Here is a 21,747-nt window from a genome sequence, read left to right on the forward strand (position 1 = left end):
TCATCAGGAAAGCACACATTGGCATTAGTGTCACTTAGTAACAGACTGAAGAAATGAATTGCCAATCAGTCATTTAATCCCTTTCTTTATTGCTGTAGAAATAATGACCTTTCTCCACATACCTCAAGTATTTTATAACATATATTTTCATTAATCTCTCAATGTTCCAATTAGGAGAGTATGTGAAAGTCATGATATAATATTAACAGTAAGAGAGAGACTTAATTTTTATTAATCTATCATGAATTGTTCTTAGAAAACGTTTGTTGTGTTTTGTTTTCATAAGGTGTCCTAGAAGATCGAGTAAGTCTTAAAATTTTTTAATCACATAATGGAAGCTGTGAATTACCAAATCACTTAGAAGCAAATAATTTCACCCCTTCTCCCATCTTTTTTTGCTGCTTTCACTGAAATCATAGATCTTCTGTTCCACAAGATATTTACCCATCTTCCATCTGCATTGTAATGTGACCTTATTCACAGGTCACCACAGAAGCCTGCCCATATGGGACTATACAAAAAAAAGGACAGTCTGGTTTTTTTTTAACTAGATAGGATGTTTTCTGGAAGGTTTGTTTGTTATTGGATAATAACATTGTATTCTCTTTATTCTTTCATTAGAGCAGCGTTTTAAATGAAACACATCTATAAGGTGTCTTGACCACTGTTCTGTCTGACACAGTGGTGTGTTTATGGCTATTCCTACACACAGATATATACCTAGACGTGCACACGTACATGTCTACTCCTCCACAGGGAATGGCAGTCCCCAGATTGAAAATGGATAGTGTTCCAAACATTTGTTTGTGGAACTGATTGTTGGGAAGCTGGGATCCATTTTTCCCTGGCAATGGTAAATGATGTGGCGGCTCTTAGGTCAGCCACCAAAAGCTTTTTAACTAACAATTCTTATTAATAGGGCTCTAAGGCCAGTGACTATGTATAAGAATGTTTCTATGAGACAAATGCATTCCATGTTTTTACTTCAAATTTTAACATTATGTATCTTCATAAAAGCAGATAATGAAAGCTGAAGTCACGTGACCTGGGTTCAAATTCTGGCTTTCCCTTTTCCTAAATGTAACTTTAGATAACGTACATAACCTCACTAAACTTCAATTTCCTTATCTGTAAAATAGGAAGAGTAAAGGTTTGTCTTTGTGTGGTTTTGAGTATTAAAGTACTTCATATGAAGGCGCTCATAATTGTATTTACAAAGTACGGTGCATGCCCTCAGTATATTTGAACTTTTATTATCCTCCTGCCTGATTGCTCTAGAAATGAGGACTTCTGTTCTTTATGTTCCAAGGAGTGAGACCAAGCACTCTTACCACATTGCAGGTGGTTCTTGCAACCAGGAGTGTGTGTTCTGACAGGCATAAGGATGGGGGCTTTAAGGAGTTATAAAAGCGGTCAAATGGGAACTTGAAAATGTATGATGCCAGGGCTGGTGAGGGAATGGTATGGGCCTGGGACTGGGAGGGCCCCTGAGGAAGGGAGATAGGACAAGGGTGCAGCTGAGAATCTCCCCTCTCCTCAAATATTTCCATGCCCCACCCTAGAACCAGAGATACGGTGGGGAGGAAGGCATAGATCCTGTCTCTGTAACCCTATGAATTTTGCTGTCCCTCTTCCTCTTTTTTTTCTTCTTCCTTCAGCAACCTCATCTGTGTTACAGACCCGTCTACTACTGGTGACCAGAAGAGGAAGTCAGAAGCTGTCTGTGAGCGTTGGGAGGGGGGAGAAGAGAAAATGATGATAATGCAGCTCTACATTTCACTTTCAGTATGTGCCATGCCAAGGTTTCCAGTGGAGTCAGAACTGGAGAATTTCCATAGATATCCTTATTCCTGAGCTCTTTCATCCTTTTTTGTATTCCAGTCATTCTGTTTCATGCAGTGTAGGCCACCTCAGCATGGCATCTACAGACGCTAAGAATGTCCCCTAGGACCATGATCTTGAGCTAAAGTGTTGATCAGTAATGATTTTCTGCTTCTACCACGCAATCACAGTATTATTCCAGGCATCAGAACCTGTGTCCATATGAATCCTTTGTCTGAAAATGACAACCTTTGAACATTTTAGCAAAGATGGCTGAGCTAATAGCTATAAAATTTTTAGGTGGAAGACTGTCAGCACCTAGCATTATTACTTAGCCTTATTAATATTGATGATAATTCTATGACCAAATTATAGTTATTAAGTATGCACTGGCACTGTTATGTCATTGCCATTAATTATAATAATTTGAAAAAGGGAAGAATTATGTAATTTTGCTTTATCTTGTGACCAGACATTCTTGTATCTTTTGGCAAATCAGGGGGAGGCTTTCTTCTCAATGGTGTTAAGAAATTCTAACAGTGAGCCTGGCTGCTGACCAGGAATGGAGAGCAACGCCCACCCCCAGTCCACCTTCTCTGAGTCCTGGGGCAAGGGAAGTGGCGGCACCATCAGAAAGACCTCTCTCAAAGACAACTCTGAAGACCTTTTCTCCCGAGGGCTGTTTCCATGTCATGATTCAAGTGTAACTTAATTATATTAGATGGATCTTTGCTCACAAAGCAAGTAGCCTGAAACTATTTCTTTGCATTCTAATGAGAGTCTTTGGTTTTCTTTCAGAAGAGAACTTAAGACCTTTGACATCTTTATGGTCTGTCTCTTTTTGTTGTGTAAAATACTCATCCTTTCCCAGGCAGGTGATCTGTCTCCAGTTTAACCCCAGGTTCGCTTCTGTCTGGAAGTGGCTAGAATGAGGTTGTATTGTTCTCTTTCTTCCTGTATTTTATTTGTGACTGCACTCTTAGTCATTACATCTCTGACAACTGATGGAAAAGCATATTTTTAAAAGTATTTAGAAGGAATCCACATTAAATAATTGACGTTATGTAACTTAGTATATTTACTATTTTCTGGGAAAATGTCTGAAAGAAGATATAAGGGCAAACATAAGCCTAACAGGACACACTTCTCCATGGAGTTTTATGATCTTAAAAAAAAAAAAAAAACGCACTTAACAACCCTTGGGGTACCTCCCAGATTTCTTGTTTTAAATATTGCTTAGTGAATGACTTGTTACTATATCCATAATTGTTTTAATGTGTCTGAATAGCCACAAGCCTGTGATTCTTATGTCCCACTCTTGTAGGCACTGGTGTCCCATGAGTGACCAGTGTGCTCCAGAGCTAACAACTTTTTTCCAGTTCACAGGGAATTTAAGTTAATGAATGGAATACTTAAGATTTTTCACCCATAAAACATTTCTAAACTATCAACTTTGTTAAGCCTATCAGAAATTAGTGAAAAATGTCATTTTGTGAAGCCTAGCATTTTCTATTTAGTTGTTTTATTTACTACCGGTATTTTAAGTAGCTTCCAGATTCTCTGCCACTCAAAAACATTGGTAATCTCTTGCTATTGCTGTGCAAAGTATATTTCACAGATTTTCTATTAATTTTTGATATTTCACCCCTCCCTTAGAAGTTTTCTCAAATGAAGACAGATTTCATAAGGAGTGATGCCAAGGGAAATTTTTTTTGAGTCAGAGTCTCAATCTATCATCAAGGCTGCAGTAGAATGAACATCATGGCTCACCACAGTCTTGACCTCCTAGACTTAGGAATTCTACCTCAGCCTCCCAGATACCTGGGACTACTGTCATGTGCTACTGCACCCAGCTAATTTTCTTTTCTTTTCTTTTGTGTAGAGAGGAGGTCTCACTATGTTGCCCAGGCTGATCTTGGACTCCTGGGCTCAAGTAATCCTCCTACCATGATCTCCCAAAATTCTGGAATTACAGGCATGAGCCATCGCACCTAGTGAAATTTCTGATTGCATACCACTTCCTAACATTTCACCTGTGTTTTATCTTTTCTTTCTTTTATATATATATTTCTTCCTTCTCTGTTTTATAATCTCTATCATTAATTGAATATCACTATGTGCCAATCATATGCTAATCCTCACATTAACTTTGCAAGTAAAGATACAAAAAACGCGAGTATGCTAAATTTATGCATCCAGGGTCTCATAAGTAACAAATGCCAGAGACGAGGGGCCTCCCTTCAAAGACTAGAATGTTAACATATGCTATACTGCTGTTCTCCCTCTTTCTCCTCTACCACATGCTTGCTTTTGCCTTTCTCTTTTTAAAAAATCTTATTTAATTGTGATAAAATACACATGACATAAAATTTACCTTATCTATTTTTAAGTGTAAGTTTAGTTGCATTAAGTGCATTTGCATTGTACATCCATCTTCAAAACTGTTTTCATCCTGCAAAACTGAGACTATACCCATTAAACAATAACTCCTCATTCCCATCCTCCTCCTGAGACCCCGGCAACCACTATTCTACTTTCCGGCTCTATAAATTTGCCTACTCCAGAACCTCACTTGAGTGGAAACATATATTATCTTTTTGTGTCTGGCTTATTTCACTCAACATAATGTCCTCAGGGTTCCTCCATGTTGTAGCATATGAAAGAATTTTTTTTTAAGGTTGAATAATATTCCATGGTATGCAAACACTACATTTTGTTTATCTATTTATCCCTTAATGTGTACTTGGGCTGCTGCCGTTGGGAATAGTGTGCTATGAACTTGAGTGTACTGCATTTCCTTTCAAGTGCCCATCCCCCTTCCTCCCCCCTGCCCTCCGCCTTTCTGCCTGTATAATAGGCTTGTCTGTGGCAGCCACTGACATTGCTTAATCCCACTGACAACACTAAGACCCAGAAAATGACTGCCTAACTGTATAAGTTATTGGTCATTTCACCTATTTTTCTTGTCAGGTATCCCTTTCATTTCTTGGCTCTGTCTTTCTTTTCAAGTTGAGTTTGTGTATGGTAATTATATTCTGTCATTTGCTCCTGAGTCCATAGATTTCTGTCCTTTGCTACCCTTGGATGGAACTCTCATGTGACTCTTTAAACCTTCAGAGGAATTATATCAAAGAGCCAAGCAAGACATGTTTATTGGATCCAAGATATTAGGCTAGGTGGGCTAGCGGTTTGAGACAGCTCACAAAGGTTGAGGGATTAGAGGGTGGGCAGCAGATACAGAGGTTTATATCTCAACTTCAATGAGCTTTTAACTTTCAAATATTTATTACTTTATTGGGTAGTTTAAATAACTTGGAAATTTTCTCATCAGATTTATTGCATATGTCACTTATTTTCCACTGGGATGATTTTGACCTCTCATCCACACCTGAACATTTGGTGATGACTATAGACAGTTCTGGTTGTCACAACTAATATGGAGGGTGTTACTGCCATCTAGTTGGTGGAGGCCAGGGATGCTGCCAAACATCTTACAGTGCAAGGAACAGCCCCACAACAGAGAATAATCTGGCCCAGATGTCAGTAGTGCTGAGGTCGAGAAGCTCTGTGATATGCAATATTACTCAATTGTGTGGATTAATCATATAGTATAGAACATAAAAAGACACTAATAATTTTCCCAAGGAAAATGTCTTTATGATTATACAGAAACTTGAAATCAAGCTAGCATTTCCCATGCTTTAATTGTAATTATTTGCTAATTTGGTATGTAAAGTTTCAAATGCTTAAGTGGAATTTTAGTGTCTAAATAAAATTTCCTAGTAAAAGTTTTATTTTAAAACCATAGCATTTAATATATTGACTATTGATATCTACTTTAAAAAGAAAAAAGCATTGGTATAGTTTCTTAACTTTCTTTGGATTTGAAAAGCATCATGTAACTGCCTTCTGCATATCTCTCTCTTGATTGCTTTGTTTAAACTAACACTATATTTAAATTTTGGCCCCTATGCAGCTCTCTTATGAGGTAGAGCTGGAGGCTTTAAAGGGTGTTTTGCAGCATGGATTTAAAATATGCCATGGGTAACCCACTTGCATAGCAGATGATGCTAAAAATATAAACAAAATTTATTCCCAATCTGCCCATTTTCCTCAGCCGGAATACTAGCTAGTAAAAAAAAAAAAAAAAAAAAAAAAAGCCCTAGTTTAGTTATCTGCTTTCTGGTCACTGGGTTTAAGTAAAGATTCCTTTCTTCCATAAAATGGAACTGGAGCAAGTGGAATGAGCTGAAACGACGGATTGTTTGGAGATGTACAGACGTCGTCAGGTGTCCTAAGAGGCATAAAGATGCCTGAGACCCAGTGGCTGCCCATCGGTCTACACCTGTCTCTGGAGAGCTGTGGAGTCATTGACTGAGAAGTCATCCTATGTAGGAGTCACCAGGGCATGCATTTGAGTGCCTGCCTGACTAAACAAGTCTCTCTTAGGGTTGGATCCAGGGCATATAATAAGATCAGTATACCTCCATCACCAGTCCCCTGCTCTTTGTACATCTTCAGTGCTGAGCAATGGAAATTGATGTCCATAATAAGAGTCCTGAAATTCTTTCTTGAACCATCAAGGGAAGAATAAATATGGGCTCAGTGGTCTGATTATCTTGTTACATCCCAAAGGTTATCATAAAAAGCACTTCCTGCACAAGGACAGGAATTGGTCCTCAGGCATCTGAGCCACCAAAAGCTGTACTCAGGAATGGAATCCATGTCTTTTCTGTTGCAGGACCTGGGAGGAAGGCAAAGTGCTCATCTTCGATGACTCCTTTGAGCACGAGGTGTGGCAGGATGCCTCGTCTTTCCGGCTGATATTCATCGTGGATGTGTGGCATCCGGAGCTGACACCCCAGCAGAGACGCAGTCTTCCCGCAATTTAGCAGGAATTCATGCAACATTGAGATACCCTGGAGAGAGGCTGCTTTTCTGCTTTCATGCCCTTGGGTGTGAGGATAGAAGTTCAAACACCAAGGCTTTTCATTCCCTTGACTTGCAGCCTAAAAAATTCTCAGCCTCCTCCTAAGGTTAGAAGACACTAAAGGGAATTTTTTCCTCACTGCCATTCATTTAGAAAATACCCTGCTGTGTTTCATCCCACGACAGCACTTGGTCTTATGCCTGTATTTAAGGTGAACATTTGAGAGCTTCTATTTTGACAACCAAAGATATGTTTTCCACATAGAATAGACCTAAATCAGTGTACAATGAGAACATGTATAGAAACTGTGAATGAATTGCTTTAGTTTGTAATTTTTCTATGCAGTTATACTTTTTCTAGGGTAACTAGACTATTTTGTCATCATGTATTACCACTACTTTTCTGTTGATTTTAATGATAAGCTGTATAAATGCTTTACTTCTAGCTGTTTAATGGTAATGTTTCTTTCAGTAAAACACTCATGTAAAAAGCAATTTTATTTTCCCAATACAAAAAAAGATGTCATTATGCCAACATCTGTGGTCTCTACCCTTGAGTCTGTTTGTTTTTTTAATTTCATTGAGATCCAGTATCTTAATTTCTCCCCTCACTATGCTAATGGTGGTGGTATATTGTCAAAATCTTATTTCTGTCTTTCAAAATCTTATTTCTTACACTGAAAAAGGGCGTGAAAGCATCTTATATTAAGTTATAAAAATGCCACATGTAAATTTGTTAATGCCAAGTATTAGGGCTTGTGGGGGGGGGATGTAAAATTTATGGAAGTAAAAATTTTCTCTCAGAATTAGGTGGTTACTAGGGAGTCTGGCTCCTGATTTCTTTGCCATCTATGAGACTGGGCCTGGGAATTCAGAGTGTCTGCCTATGGTAGACTCATGTGAGTGACAGGAAGACAGCCTTTTGGTCCTTGAAATGATTTTCATCACAATTCCGTAGAATTATTAAGGATGGTAAGTGGAAGCTCACTAAGAATGCTAGGATCTTTGTCCAGGGTGTAGGAGGTTGAGATTGCTTTTTTCTTTGAAAAAGTTTGGAAGACTCTTTAATTTCTCTGGCTTGAGAAACTTCTACCACTAAACATCACTTTGGAATTGAAATTGTTATCTATATTTTAGTCTTAATAATACCCATGACATAGAAATAGCAGTTGAAAAATGGCCTTGCCTACTTATTCCAAAGATGATCGAGTCATTAATTTAGTTAAATGTTAATAAATTAAATTTGTATTTACTAAATAAAAGCTAACTAGAAATGTTAGCTATAAGAATGGAATGACATTTATGCACTCAATTCTAAGCCAGTATGACAAGAATGCTACAAAAATGTCATACAGGTCACCAAATTTCACTCACAGAAAAAAAGTGCGTTTTCTTTTCTATCTAAGAACAAAGGAGGGGGCTTTCTTTATCTCATTTAATAAACAATTCTTCAAAATTGAAAGTAGCTCTTCTTGTTTGACCTCAATTGCAAAGTATTGGTTCTATTCCTTCTGTTTTGCCAATGTTCAAAAATCCCACTAAATCAGAGATAAAGGGATATGGGAGAAAAGTACCAAAGTTAACTACCAATATCCAGAAGAAAAGGCAAACTCTTGAAAAATAAAAAGGTATTTGTGTCCTTCAGTGTTTATTGAACAGAGGAAATGACTGACAAGGGCAATACAGTTCAAAGCTCATGTAGTAACATCCGTGTCTCTTACTGAATTTGGTTCTTGTATGTATATTGCATACACATAAAGAAATTCAAAGTCTAAGTTGTCATTGTTGAACCATCATCTTACAGTCATGTAATGAAAGTGTGGAATAGAGTAAAAACTAATTCTTAAATTCATAAATATAGTATGGTATTTAAAATAGGGTCACTACAGTAAAACTCTAAATATTGCCAATTGAAAAGCTAGAAGTATTATTACTGTTGCAAAGTGGCAATAATTGACTCCAATAACATAAATACTTGTTTCCCACAACTATTTTATAAACCCAAGCAATAAAATTGATTTTATAATTCACTTTAATTCTTTATTTTTCTTACCTATGTCTTAGTACATAAGAAAAGTGTTTCAGCTGCTACATTGGTGGAATTATTTCAGTGTTATTATTTTGTGATTTGAAATGTCTACACAAAATGAAATGGTTTTTCTTATACTGTGATATAATTGTTTGAGAAATATTTTTAATTCTGTCTCAATTTTATTTCTCCAAGGGTAAAACATAAAAATTACTTCCGTTATTATTTTCTACCATTAGGGAAAAAATTAAAGCATTAGAGTCATTGAAAAAGAGGTGTAATAAGTGATTAAGATTAGTAAAATATCTACCAGAAATGATCATGGCCAGTTGAATCACTTCTTTCCTTTGAATTATTCAACTAACAAATTACTCCTCCCAAATATCTTGAAATGTATTTATCACATTTTACTACCCATTATCAACTAATATATATTTTTTATATTGAGCACCAACTGGTCACACTAATAAATGCCCATGTCATGCAGATGGCTGGGCACATAAGAGATATCTAAAAATATGCACTAGTCTTGGGAAACATGGCACAAATGAGGATATCATATGCTATGATATCTGTTTATTTTATATCTGATTTATTTTGAATAGGTAGCTGGGGACTCCATCTCTAAGGAGAATAAATAGATAAAGAAATAAAATGATCTTTGGCATTTCATCCTGCATTTCTGGTCTTCTCTAGTTTCAGTACTTGCATATTTAGCCATCCTTATGGGCCTTTCTGTTTGTTGAATATTTACCCTCTCAGCAACAGTCATGCTCTTCCTCCATACCTTTAACGGTTGCAGGAGGGGTATGGGGGAGGGGGAGGAGTTAAATGGTTTGGTAGCACTTTTCTCTGCTGTAGTGACCCAAGTGAGGCAACTTGAATAGATTCATTAATCACTGACATGTGTTTTCAATGGAGATGTCTCCTTTCTGCAGACACACACTGTACTCATGGGTTCTTGGGCTGCCTGTAGGAACACACATTGCTAAGATGAAATCATCATATTTCAAATTGCACTTGTCTGCTTTTAAAGTCAACTCATGAGAGGCAGCTGGTGGCCTGACAAAAGATGCTATGTCAAAATCATTTTTGCAGGATATCAAAATAAGCAAATTCTGCAAACAGCCAGACCTACGAGAACATGCTCTTAGGCTGAACAATTTGATGCTGGTGATGAGGTCAAGGAAAATAATTCAATAAGGATGGAAATTACTGGAGATACTCTTTTTTCAGGGCTTTGTACTACATTAAACTTGACAATTGTGCCTGCACAGTTTAACTCGGATGTATTTACTTGGAAATGCACTTAATTTTCAAAAACGGGAGAGGGTCCCTGTGTAATACCTCAGAAAAATCCTTGTCCTAATGCAGTGTGTGCACCGAATTTAGTTTTTCACTTCTTCAATTCATTTGATACCATAAATATGGAGAAAGGGAGAATCTTTTTTACATAAATGCCTTGCATCATCCTCCAGTCCCCTCACTGAAAAAAAAGCCTCTCTCAAGTCTTTGTCCAACTTTGGCTGCTCAGACCGATGGCTGGTGACAGTCATTGCTGGGGGTCAGGAGTGGAGGACTTCATGTCTACTGGAACACACGCGTCTGTGTGGGTCCATTGCACACGTGCTTCCTGGGTGGCTGATACCACTGAAGGCCAGCGTGCGGGAGCATTGGGGCAACTCAGGATTCAGTCCAGAGCCAGGAGTGGCTGAGTGTTCTCATTCTCTCCTTTGTCCTCATGTTTCAGGGTCCCAGCTTCTACCACAGACTGAGATCTAACAAGAGGAGAGAGGAAAAGACACAATTACCAACAATTCATGGTAACAATTTTGGAATCTCTGGGGACATTTAGAGTCCCTCATTTATTAAAAACACTCAAAATAACTATGTATTTTTCCCCCTTTTATGTCTCTGTTTTTCTTTCTTATGTTTGCTATACCACATTTCTATCAAGAGAGGTATTATGAAGTCTTGGAATCTTTGAAGTCTTGAAATCTTCCTTGAAGTAATCTCTTGGTAGAAGGGACACACGTATTCTAGTCACGTGTCCTGATAACTAAACATTCTGTGGATTTCCAGATGTTGAATTTTTAATGCTGAAGCATACTTTTTTTTTCTTTTTTTTTGAGTTGGAGTCTCACTCTGTCACCCAGACTGGAGTGCAGTGGCCACTCCCGGTCACTGCAGCCTCCACCTGCTGGGCTCCAGCAATCCTTCCACCTCAGCCTTCCAAGTAACTGGAACTACAGGCGCATGCCACCACACCTGGCTAATTTTTTTGACTTATTGTAGAGATGAGGTCTCAGCAAGTTGCCCAGGTGGGTCTCGAACCCATGGGCTCAGGCAATCCGCTCACCTTGGCCTCCCAAAATGCTGGGATTAGAGGCTAAGCCACTGAGCCTGGCCATTTTCTTTATTTCTCAGGGTCATCAGAAGCTATCATGTATGACATTAATACCCTGAGCTTTGGAATCAGGTGTTAGACTACCCCTTATTGGCTAGAAAGCGTGGAGGAGTTCTTGAAACTCTCTAGACCTTTATTCTATCACCTGTACGATAGAAATATTACCTACTTCCCACTGTTGCTGATAAATAATAAAATAAATAACGTTCATAAAATTTTGAATGGAATTCTAGTTAAAACTTATGGAGCACTCTTGCCACCACTATTGCAATAGTGGTAGTGATCTTTAGTTTCTGATATGTTCTTTTATGTTAGAGAAGTAACAGTTTTTTTCTAAATTTTTAACTTGAATTGAAACTGACATTATTTTCTAGTTTACAGAGAAAAAGTTATAAGAAAGCTAGGCACACAGAAGTTATTTAATACATGTTTACATACTAAACAGAAGTTATTCAAAACCTTAAGAAAATGACTAGATTGTTTGAATAAGCAAAATGTACATATATGTGCAGTATATATTTAACTCAGTAGACCTGGGTTGCTGAAATTCTACACATTCCAAAAGTCTTCAAAACTGAGCCCTTGGAATAGCCTGCCTGATAAAAACAACATTGTAGGCGGGGTGCGGTGGCTCAGCCTGTAATCCCTGCACTTTGGGAGGCTGAAACGAGAGGATTGCCTGAGCCCAAGGGTTCGAGACCAGCCTGGGCAACTTGGTGAGCCCTCATCTCTACAATAAATTACAAAAACTAGTCTCAGCTACTTGGAAGTCTAAGTCCAGCCGGTGGAGGCTGCGGTGGCCTTGAGCGGGCCGCTGCACTCCAGCCCCGGCCAAGAGTGAGACTCCAACTCAAAAATAAATAAATAACAACATTGTATATCTGAAGCTTTGGGCCATGCCAGGTAGTTTGTACTAACAGTGTGATTTTTGGTGAAGGCTTATTTTTACATGCTAGGGGGTTAGGTCACTCTGTATCAGTTTGACTTTTGGGGGGAAGTGATGTGAGGAGAGGCTGAACACTGAGTAGCTAAGGTCAGTTACAAAGTCACTGCATGCCTATAACTGACACCCCACCCCCACAGCTAAAACCTTGGACACAAAGACACAGATGCTGCCACATATCACTACTGAGAGAATTAAATTCTGTCCATGTGACTCTACTGGAAGGAAAACTGGAAGCTTGCAGTTGATCCCTCCTGGACTCCACCCTATGCACCTCTTTGCTGATAGTAATCTGTATCTCTTTCTGTAATAAACCACAGCTGTTAGTATAACAACTTTTCTGTGTCCTGTGAGTCTTTCTCTAACATAAGGATGGTCTTGACCCCAAACACAACACATAATAACATTAATTTTTTAAATGTATTAATCGGCTGGGCTCGGTGGCTCGGCCTCTAATCCCAGCACTTTGGGAGGCCAAGGCGAGAGAATTGCCTGAGCCTACCGGTTTGAGACCAGCCAGGGCAACTTGGCAAGACCTCATCTCTACAATGAATCAAAAAAATTAGCCGGGCATGGTAGCACACGGCTGTAGTTCCGGCTACTTGGAAGGCTCAGGTGGAAGGATCGCCAGAGCCCAGCAGGTTGATGCTGGGGTGCCCATGAGTGTGCCATGGTACTCCAGCCTGGGCAACAGAGTGAGACTCCAACTCAAAAATAAATTAAAATTAAAAATAAATCATCTGATATAGTGTTAAAGATTTCTTCAGCCGGGCTCGATGACTCAGCCTGTAATCCCACGCCTTGGGAGGCTGAGGTGAGTGAATTGCCTGAGCCCGCGGGTTCAAGACCCGCCTGGGCAACTTGGTGAGATCTCATCTCTACAATAAGTCAAAAATTAGCCGGGCGTGGTAGCGCGCGCCTGTAGTTCCAGCTACTTGGAAGGTTAAGGCGGAAGGATCGCCGGAGCCCAGCAAGTCGAGGCTGCGGTGGCCGGGAGCGGCCACTGCACTCCAGTCTGGGCGACAGAGTGAGACTCCAACTCAAAAAAGAAAAAAAGATTTCTTCATACGTATTAACTTATTTCATTTTACACTCGGAGGAATGTGCTATCATTGTCTTCATTTTATAGATGGAAAAAAACTAAGGGATCAAAGTCAAACAACATAGGAAATCTAACACAAATAGAGAGTGGAGAAGATGACGGGTTTATTAGCACCACATAGCTCCTGGGTATACCTAAGGCCACAGAACTTTTAGCTAAAACACTTAGTATTCCTTCCACCTCACCACAAAATTAATTTTTGCCTAAGAGTTTTATCTTTTTAAGGAAATATATGTGCTGCATACTATGTGTGTAAAAGGATAAAAATTAAGAACTCAAGATGCAAATCAGTACAAGTGCCTCCAAAAAATGGGTTCCTACTGTAAATATCAATCCATTCTAACAATCCAGCTTTATATACCAAGCAGAACCTTTAAAAGTGAAAGGGCTTCATTTACTGCTGAGTTGAGGCAGAGGAAGGAAGTCCCAGATAGTAGTTTAGCCTCAGCTCTTTGACATATTTTCTAGGCATTTCTATCTTTGTTTTAGTTTAAGGTCCAGGGTGTATATGGAGGAGAAAGGTGTGTAGATTTACATAAGGAACAAAAAAGCAGAAAATACAGTGGTATTAAAACAAATGGCAATCATGAAGGAAACCAGAGGAGCACCACTACCCACACAGGTCCCCTTTCTCGAGCACTACAGACATCTGCCTAACTGCTTTGTCCTGTGAACCCTTGTGAAAATGGAGGATACAGATGGTCATCTACTTTTGGAAACCTTTAACTGCATTTCTCTTCTGTCGTGTGACATGTTGCTTTCTTTCACAACATAGCATGTGAACTACAGCCAGAGTTAAACATAAACTTAGTGACTCATGTAGACTAACCTGATGGGAAATCTTCAGTAAGAGGGGTCATGTGGCCTCTTCTTGAACTTAACCAACTTGAGAAACCTGCTCCTTCATGCCTCTAAAGGGGCAACTCTGCTGTTAATAGAAAATTCTTCCTTACATTCAACTCAAGCCTGCCCTTTCAAATTTTCTATGTACCATTTCTGGTTCTGCCTACTGGAGCCACCAGAGTATGTGCAAATGTCTTCCAGCCCTCCCATGCCCCCAATCAAGACTAGTCAGATTCCTTGTGCCAAAGTTTCTAAAACCGACCCCCTTGGCATTCTCTTGTATCTCTTCAACAACTGGGTAGTTGCCCAGGGTCCTCCTGGTGTGACCTCAAAATAGGATGAAGTTATTGCTTCACTCTTCCTTTTTGCATGCTTCTGCTGAGGTCAGCTAGAATTGCATTAACCTTCCTAGCACTGATTTAATACAGACAAAGGAAAATTTGGTTATATTTACATGTGCAGTGGTTAACCCATTTCTCTTCCATCTGGAAGGTACATGGTTGAGCACTAAATTTCAACTTTTTGGATTTGCCTCATGTTTCTATCTTATCTCCATCTTTTTGGATCTTGAAGTTTGTTACCTGTCCAAATTATTGTCTGTGATTTTAATGAGTTTTGGATAAGTTTCCAAACTTTCCTTTTCCCTATTTTGGGAGCCACTATGGGAAAACAAAATCAATAATTTCTCAAATTCTGAGTTTTCATATAATCATTTATTCACACTTACTCATGCTAAGAAGTGTTTGCGAACATCTCCTGCTATATGCCAAAGACTATAAGCAAATGTGCAGAAACCTTCATTCTTCTGTGAAAACACTCCTTCGGTTACCCAGCCATAGACCCAAAAAAAGATGTGGAATGACTGTGAAAGGCACCCCATTGCTCAGCCAGATGAGAGGCAGTTTGGGGGACAGAAGTGTAAGCTATGGAAAGAAAAGAAAAAAGGAAAACTCCATCTTTCACACTGTGACATCATTCACAGTTCTTGTTCAGGAAACTGACGTTCATTCTCCCCTCCGTATGGAGTCAAATTGAAATCCATGCAATTTCCTTCAATAGATGTACTGGCAGCAGAGACCCAGAATGCAGGCTTTCTCATCTCAGCCAATAAACTGTATGCCTTGGTTAAATGATGAATCACAATAGGACAATTCTGAGATACAGGAGCATGAAGAACTAAACATGACATTTTTTTCCTGGTCTATGTTTTCCTCTGATTGAGAAGATGATCATAGCCTTTCTATTTTCAACATGACATAATCTCATTTGCCTGGCTATATAATTAACTTTTGATATAAGTAACACACTGTATTATGAAGCATTTGAAATTCAGTGGGAAGAAAAATAAAGAAAATGTCACTTTTCAAAAAATCTAGAAGAAAAATGAAGCCAAGAGAAAACAACATTTTAAAATCTTGCCTCCAGTTCATTTCGCTGATGCAAAATACTCTCTGGGAAGATTGATCAACTGTTCACTGATAAAAATGTCTCCACCACTTCTAAACAGACTGCTTAGGAGTTGTGCATGTAATACATTAGCTATGGAGAAGGCACTTGCTTCAAGGTTTTGTCATCTAGATCACTCTTGGTGGTAATCTCTCTGCTCCATGGCTTTGCCTTCTCACAAGAAGCTTAACAGTTCTGCTAAAACAAACATTTTTCTTGGGTTCTCTTTCCAACACTGCAAGTTAGCTTAACCCCAAGGGCAAGCAAGGGGGTGATTTGAGTTATTTCAGCCATCATTATCTCAGTGGTGTAGCAGGCAGACCTAACAAAAGCTTCTTCCTAGGCTTGAAAGCCACATTTTGTTTTCCTGCTATATTATTTCCCTCTCCCGCTCTCTCTTGTCCTATCTCCCTTCCCCTTCACTCCTCCTTTACTTCTCCTTCTCCCTTTTTATCTTTCCCCTTTCTTCCACCAAATTTGAAACTTCCCCATTTCATGTCATTAAAGATCCATGGCTGTGGTTTAATTTTTACTGGTTCAAATGGTGACCACATTTCATAAAGATGACAATGGAAAATGTTGGCCATGAGTCGGGCTATTCTGCACAGACCTGCAATTGGACTGAGATTTGAGAGTTCTGCTTCTCAGGCAGAGATTTACAGAACCAAAACCTTGACTTAACTACCATATCTCAACAGCTAACAATTACCTGGTATTCTTCACCAAGGAGCTTCCATTGCCTGCTTGAGTTATGTGGACCCCAGGAAGGGCATAGGAACTCTGCTCTTCAATCCCAGGTATTCACCAAGGGTCACAGAGCACCCAGACCATAAGAAGCCTCCTTAGAGATGACTCAGTCAGAACCTCATTTGAATCAGGTCCTACCCATCCATTTTCCAGGACCAACCTTATCATTTCATCAGTAAGTATTCCACAGTACTGGTTTTATTGCTGAAAGTCAGTGATGGACTGGATTTTGGGGAATAGTACAGAATTGTCTGATATCTTTGTGAGCCTATGTAAAGACTTCTGAACAGAAATAATGTTTTAAATATATATTTTTAAAGAATTCTAAGTAATCCTATTCAGCTTTTTTTTTTTTCCTCTTGGTGACTTCATGTATCAAGGAAATTCCCCCAGAGAAGCTCTTCCCTGGGCTTGAATGATTGCTCAACTACTCACTTTGTAATCTTGGGTGAATTCAGCCTCCTTGTGTGTAAAATTGAAAAAGGACAGTGCCTATATCATAAGGAGGTGGGGGTAATGAGGATTAGATGGAGAAAGGAATGTAAAGTGTTTAGCTGGTGTCAACTACATGGTCAAACATGCTTCTTCTTTTAGCTCTTATTATTCTTCCCCATTTACAGATAAGAAAATTAAAGTCCAGTAACTTTGAGTTTATTTACAAATTTAGCAAAGAAATGTGAATTGAACTCAAATTTCTTACAGCCCCATTAGAAAACTAATAATAGAGAATTGTGTGTACTGATACGTTATGCAATCTGAAACTAAGTGAAAGATTAACATTTCAAAATAGATGAAGGCTAATATTTTAAAAATTCAATATTAGTGACGAAATTATCCCACATGAATGCTAGCCTTATTGCCTTACCTATTATCTCGTAGTTTTTAGAAGTAACACAGAAATTTCCATCTGTTTAACATTTTTTTGTAGCTTTCAGTGCAATGTATTTTCAGTTGTTTTTAACTGTGTAAAGCTATATTGTGTTTCTCTCTACTATAACGCCTTCAATGACGACCTTGATAAGGAATCTTTAGAAATATTTGTAAGACATATATTCTGTTCAGCTACCAAACTCTTCATAATCAGAATCATCCTAGCAGGAAACACGATTGTACGCACTGGGAACAATTAATGTTACTGTATCCCACAAATAATTTTTTAAGAGAAGCCTATGTATTTCTCATGTAAAGCAGCCAATCTTTTCCCTAACAAAGTGAGCAAATAGAAAATAAACCTCTCTCTACTTTTACTCTGCAATTTGCTGATCTAGAAACCTAAGAAAACCAATAAAAAAATATATATTCGATTGCTTTTGAAGTGAACCATTTTTAGAATGCACGAAACATTCACTTCACAGCACTTGCCTATATGTACTATAGCCCACACTTAAATGTATAATAATTTCTACTGAATGTGATGGGCTTGGGCACCACCCACCCATCTTATAACAAGGAAGAAAGACCCAAAGAAAACATGTGCGCCTTCAGAGTGGATGTGAGCAGATGGTTTTCACAAACAGTTGCACTGTGCAGTACAGAGCCCTAACCATATGAGGCTACTGAGGACTTGAACTTGGGCCAGGTTGAATGCAGATGGGCAGTAAAAGGTAATGTACACACCAAATTTTAAAGACTTAGTACAAAAAAAAAAGTAAAACATCTCATTGATATTTCCTTAAATTGCATATTGGAACTATAATATCTTGTATACATTGAGTTAAATAAAACATATTCAAATTATTTTATCTATCTGTTTGTACTTCTGTAACATGGCCACTAGACAATTCAAAATTACATATGTGGCTCATATTATATTTCTGTTATACAGCACCGGTGTAGAGCCTCATTTATTCCATGCAGCTTGTGGCTGAGCCTAGAATAATCTACTAAAAATTTATAGTCATGTTAAAGAGCCTCAGAGACAACATTATTATTGATGCCAGCATTCACTGCTCTAAGCCCTTTCCACATATTAACATGTTTTGTCCTCACGTTGACACACATAAAGCCCCATGTGACATGAGAACCATGTTCTAATAACAGTTTGGATAAACTCTAACCAAAAAGAAACTCTAAGTTAGACTCATTTATCTGTTATCCTTTAGAAAAAGGTGAAAAATTATCTGTAATTTTATCTCTAAATAAATAAATAATATGAATAAAACCTGAGGAAGTAGCAATGGCCTGTGTTTTTTCCATTCCTCAATGTATCTGCTCATGCTATTTTTCTTAACCAAAATTTTATTTATCTTCTTTTTTTGGACAGGTTAAGTCTGCCTAGTTTTTCAGACACCTGAGGAATAGATCACTTTCTTAGCCTCTTAGTATTAATTTCTCTCTTCTGTGAGGTTATAGCCCCCAGTGCAAATTGCTGTTGTCACATGTGGTGCAATATAATGAAACTTGCCCTTTGAGTTGGATGTCTCTTAATAAATTAGGATTTCTTGATAAAAAAAATTAGGAAGAAATATATACTTGAAAAAAAAAACTCTTCGGAACAAGTTATAGTAAAATTAACATTAACTTTATATCATAACTACAGATGTATGTTGCTGTTCAACATCAGGTTATCTGAGAGGTGGCTACACTGGGAGGAGCACCGGGCTAGGGGTTCGGTGCCTCTTCTAATCTCTCCTGTCATTGACTTGCTGTGTCACTGTGGAGCAGCTCACTCAGCTTCTCTGGTCCCATGTAAAGTGATGATCTTAGACAAGATGATATTTTTAGCCCCAAGTTTTATGAATGATACCAGCCTAGGTTACAATTGCCACTTGTTCTTGAAATTAATTAGATCTTATTTTTCAAAATTCTCCAATTGAAGCTTCAAGTTAATTTGCTAAAATAGTCTCAACATTTGTTTTCACCTCACTCTACAAAAGCACAGACATACAAAAAAATGACACAAAGTGACCAGACATGGATAACCTTTCTTGAAGCTAGTATGTGCCTGACACATTTAGGTTTCCTCAGTCAAAAAGATTTACCTTTTAAAAGTATTTTTCACTTTCATAAGTTTCTGAATGTTCAATTCAAAGCTGCCAAGTATTACTTGATAGCTATTTTCCTGTGTCCTTGTTTAAAATGTTGTCATTTATTTAAAGTATTGTACCGCTACAAGTGATCTATGCTCAGGTCATAATCTCCTGTTGGAGACAGTAGATCCCACCAACCTTTTCAGTCTGATCTGTAGTCACTAAGGACATTCCAGAAGTACAGGAGAACTCTAAGCAGCGCTCAGTAACTCTTGTTTGTTGCATCTGAACTCAGTTTGGGACTATTTGGGGAAAGAAGATTTCAAAATACCACTTTATTTTAATACTGTCAGGATTGTCTACAGGAGCATTTTACTAACTCCACAGCTCTTCTTCGTCCTCAACGACTATTTGTTGAGCACTTAGTACCTGTCAGTTTCTGCACTGTGTGAGCCCTGCATTATCTTTGTTTAAACCTCACAGTAAGCTGCTGAGGTGGGTATTGTTAATTCCATTTTGCAGATTAGGAAATTAAGTCTCCAAGAAGTTAATTCACTTGTTCAAATTATTTGTGAAACTAGTGTTGGAACCCAGGTCCGATTCTATAATTCACATTCTTAAACACTATATCCTATGCTATTCTATATAAGAAATTCCTACAAATTGGTAAGAAACTAAAGAATATAATCTTGTATATTCACATCAGCAAATGTTAACATTCAACTTCCCATAGAAGCATTTCTCCCATTGCTATTAAATCTAATTGTTTATATAATCTATTATATACACAAACTTTATTTTAGGGACAGTGAACAAAATCAGGAAGCAGATCTTCACTGAGAAAAAAGTGCATGACCACTTATCTACCTAATCCTGAATTGTACCCCATATCTTTTAAATTTAATTTAATTTAATTTTAAAAAGAAAAAAGTGTCCTAAGAATTATAGGTTATGGAATCATATTTTTATCTTTAGTTATCAGTAGAATATTTAATAATACTTAAAGATTCTTTGTTCTGAATTTAGTACTAAATTCACCCCAATATCTGAGAACACCTGTACAAAACTACAATCAGGCAACACTGAAAATTGATTGGAGAAAGGAAGAAGATTAGATTTAAGTGAGAACAGAGTTCAGCTGCCAGAAGACACATCAGTCTACGAACTGGCAGCTAGGGAAGAAGAAATGGGACAAGGATGCCAAGAAAGATCACAGTGGAAACTGGCAGCTACAGCTGGACATTTTGCTTAATTTACCTACAAAAAAATCTATTGCTCTTCATGAAACTCTTCAGTCCTGCCGTGTTAACTCACCCACCTCTGTAAAAATGAAGATACATGATTGCCATATTCTCCAGAAGGATATGAAAGATAAAAAGTATAATAATGTGCTTGGAGCACTTTGAAGGAGAAATTTAAATTGGAGGTGTTTATTATTTTACTAGCACTTCCTGGAGTATTATCTTTCTGAACACAAAATAGTGATACTCTCTGCTTTATCTGATAAGAAAGATAGCCATTTTTACTCAATTGAAGAAAAGACTGAAAACCAAGAAAACATACAAAACAATAGAGTATTTACATAGCAGACTTTTTCTTAATTTTATGAGAAATTTACCAAAAAATACCTTTAAATAGTCTAGTATACTTTAAGGATGAGCATATTCAAGCTCATAACTAGTTTGTGTTGTGCCCAAATCCTTCATACGGTATCAGTGTGAGATCTGGAGACATCTAGGTGCCCGATCTATATCTGAACCAGTTGTTGACTCTCCCTGCAATCATTCAATATTTTGTGTGTATAGATTTATTATGTTTTAAGGAGTGGAATGCACTACTGCATGCATTTTGATGTGGGTTCAGATGTTCTAAAATGGTCAGAAAGATGGTTAAATTCATGCATTTCTAACATGCAGATATTTCTGAAAATAATTTTTTCTACTATCAATCATAACTTAAAATAGCAACACAGAAAACAACTGCAGGTGCTTACATCACCTGCTTTGAACAGAGCCATCTTTCATTAGAAATAGACTGCTACAAAGAGCTGTCAGTCAGGTTCAAAGCATCCCTAATAATTACATTCCTTCTGAAACTGGGGGTGCACACCCTCAGTGAAGTTACTTTGGTAGAACTAGAATAGAATGTTCTGAAGCAGGTAGAGAGATGCCAGAAGCTGTCAACAGCTGAGAAAAAGTTGATGATTCATTCCATCTGCAAGATGAGTTTGGAAGGATGGCTAGTGTTCTTGATAAAAACCACCTTTCATAGTCTGCTTTTTGAGTCAAATGACACTATGTTAATGGATCTTTTCTGGCATTACTAGTTTTACCTGACTATCCATTTTCTTCCTGAATATCTGTATCTTCCCCACTTGGATTGGGGATTGGGTAATATCCCAGTACATAAAAAAGTGTGGGATCCGGCGGCAAGATGGCGACCTGGCAACCCGGTGTCTGAAGCCCTCTGCAAGGGAGATCTGCAGTGGGTCTCTGACTCTCGCCCCTGGGA

At 38.1% G+C, this 21,747-nt stretch overlaps 1 protein-coding gene across 1 annotated transcript in view; it reads left to right on the plus strand.

Annotated features, from left to right (window-relative positions):
- Window positions 1-7,263, plus strand: part of ASPH (aspartate beta-hydroxylase) — a 207,459-nt gene extending 200,196 nt beyond the window's left edge. The window contains exon 26 of the mRNA XM_008061710.2: window positions 6,563-7,263. Within this exon, the coding sequence (XP_008059901.2) occupies window positions 6,563-6,713 (151 nt within the window). The 3' untranslated portion in view covers window positions 6,714-7,263. The remainder of the gene's footprint in view (window positions 1-6,562) is intronic.
- Window positions 7,264-21,747: the final 14,484 nt, after the last annotated feature.

The sequence above is a fragment of the Carlito syrichta genome, unplaced genomic scaffold, assembly GCF_000164805.1.
Source record: "Carlito syrichta isolate Samal-C Ts95f unplaced genomic scaffold, Tarsius_syrichta-2.0.1 Scaffold305536, whole genome shotgun sequence".
In the NCBI taxonomy this organism is placed as follows: domain Eukaryota; kingdom Metazoa; phylum Chordata; class Mammalia; order Primates; family Tarsiidae; genus Carlito; species Carlito syrichta.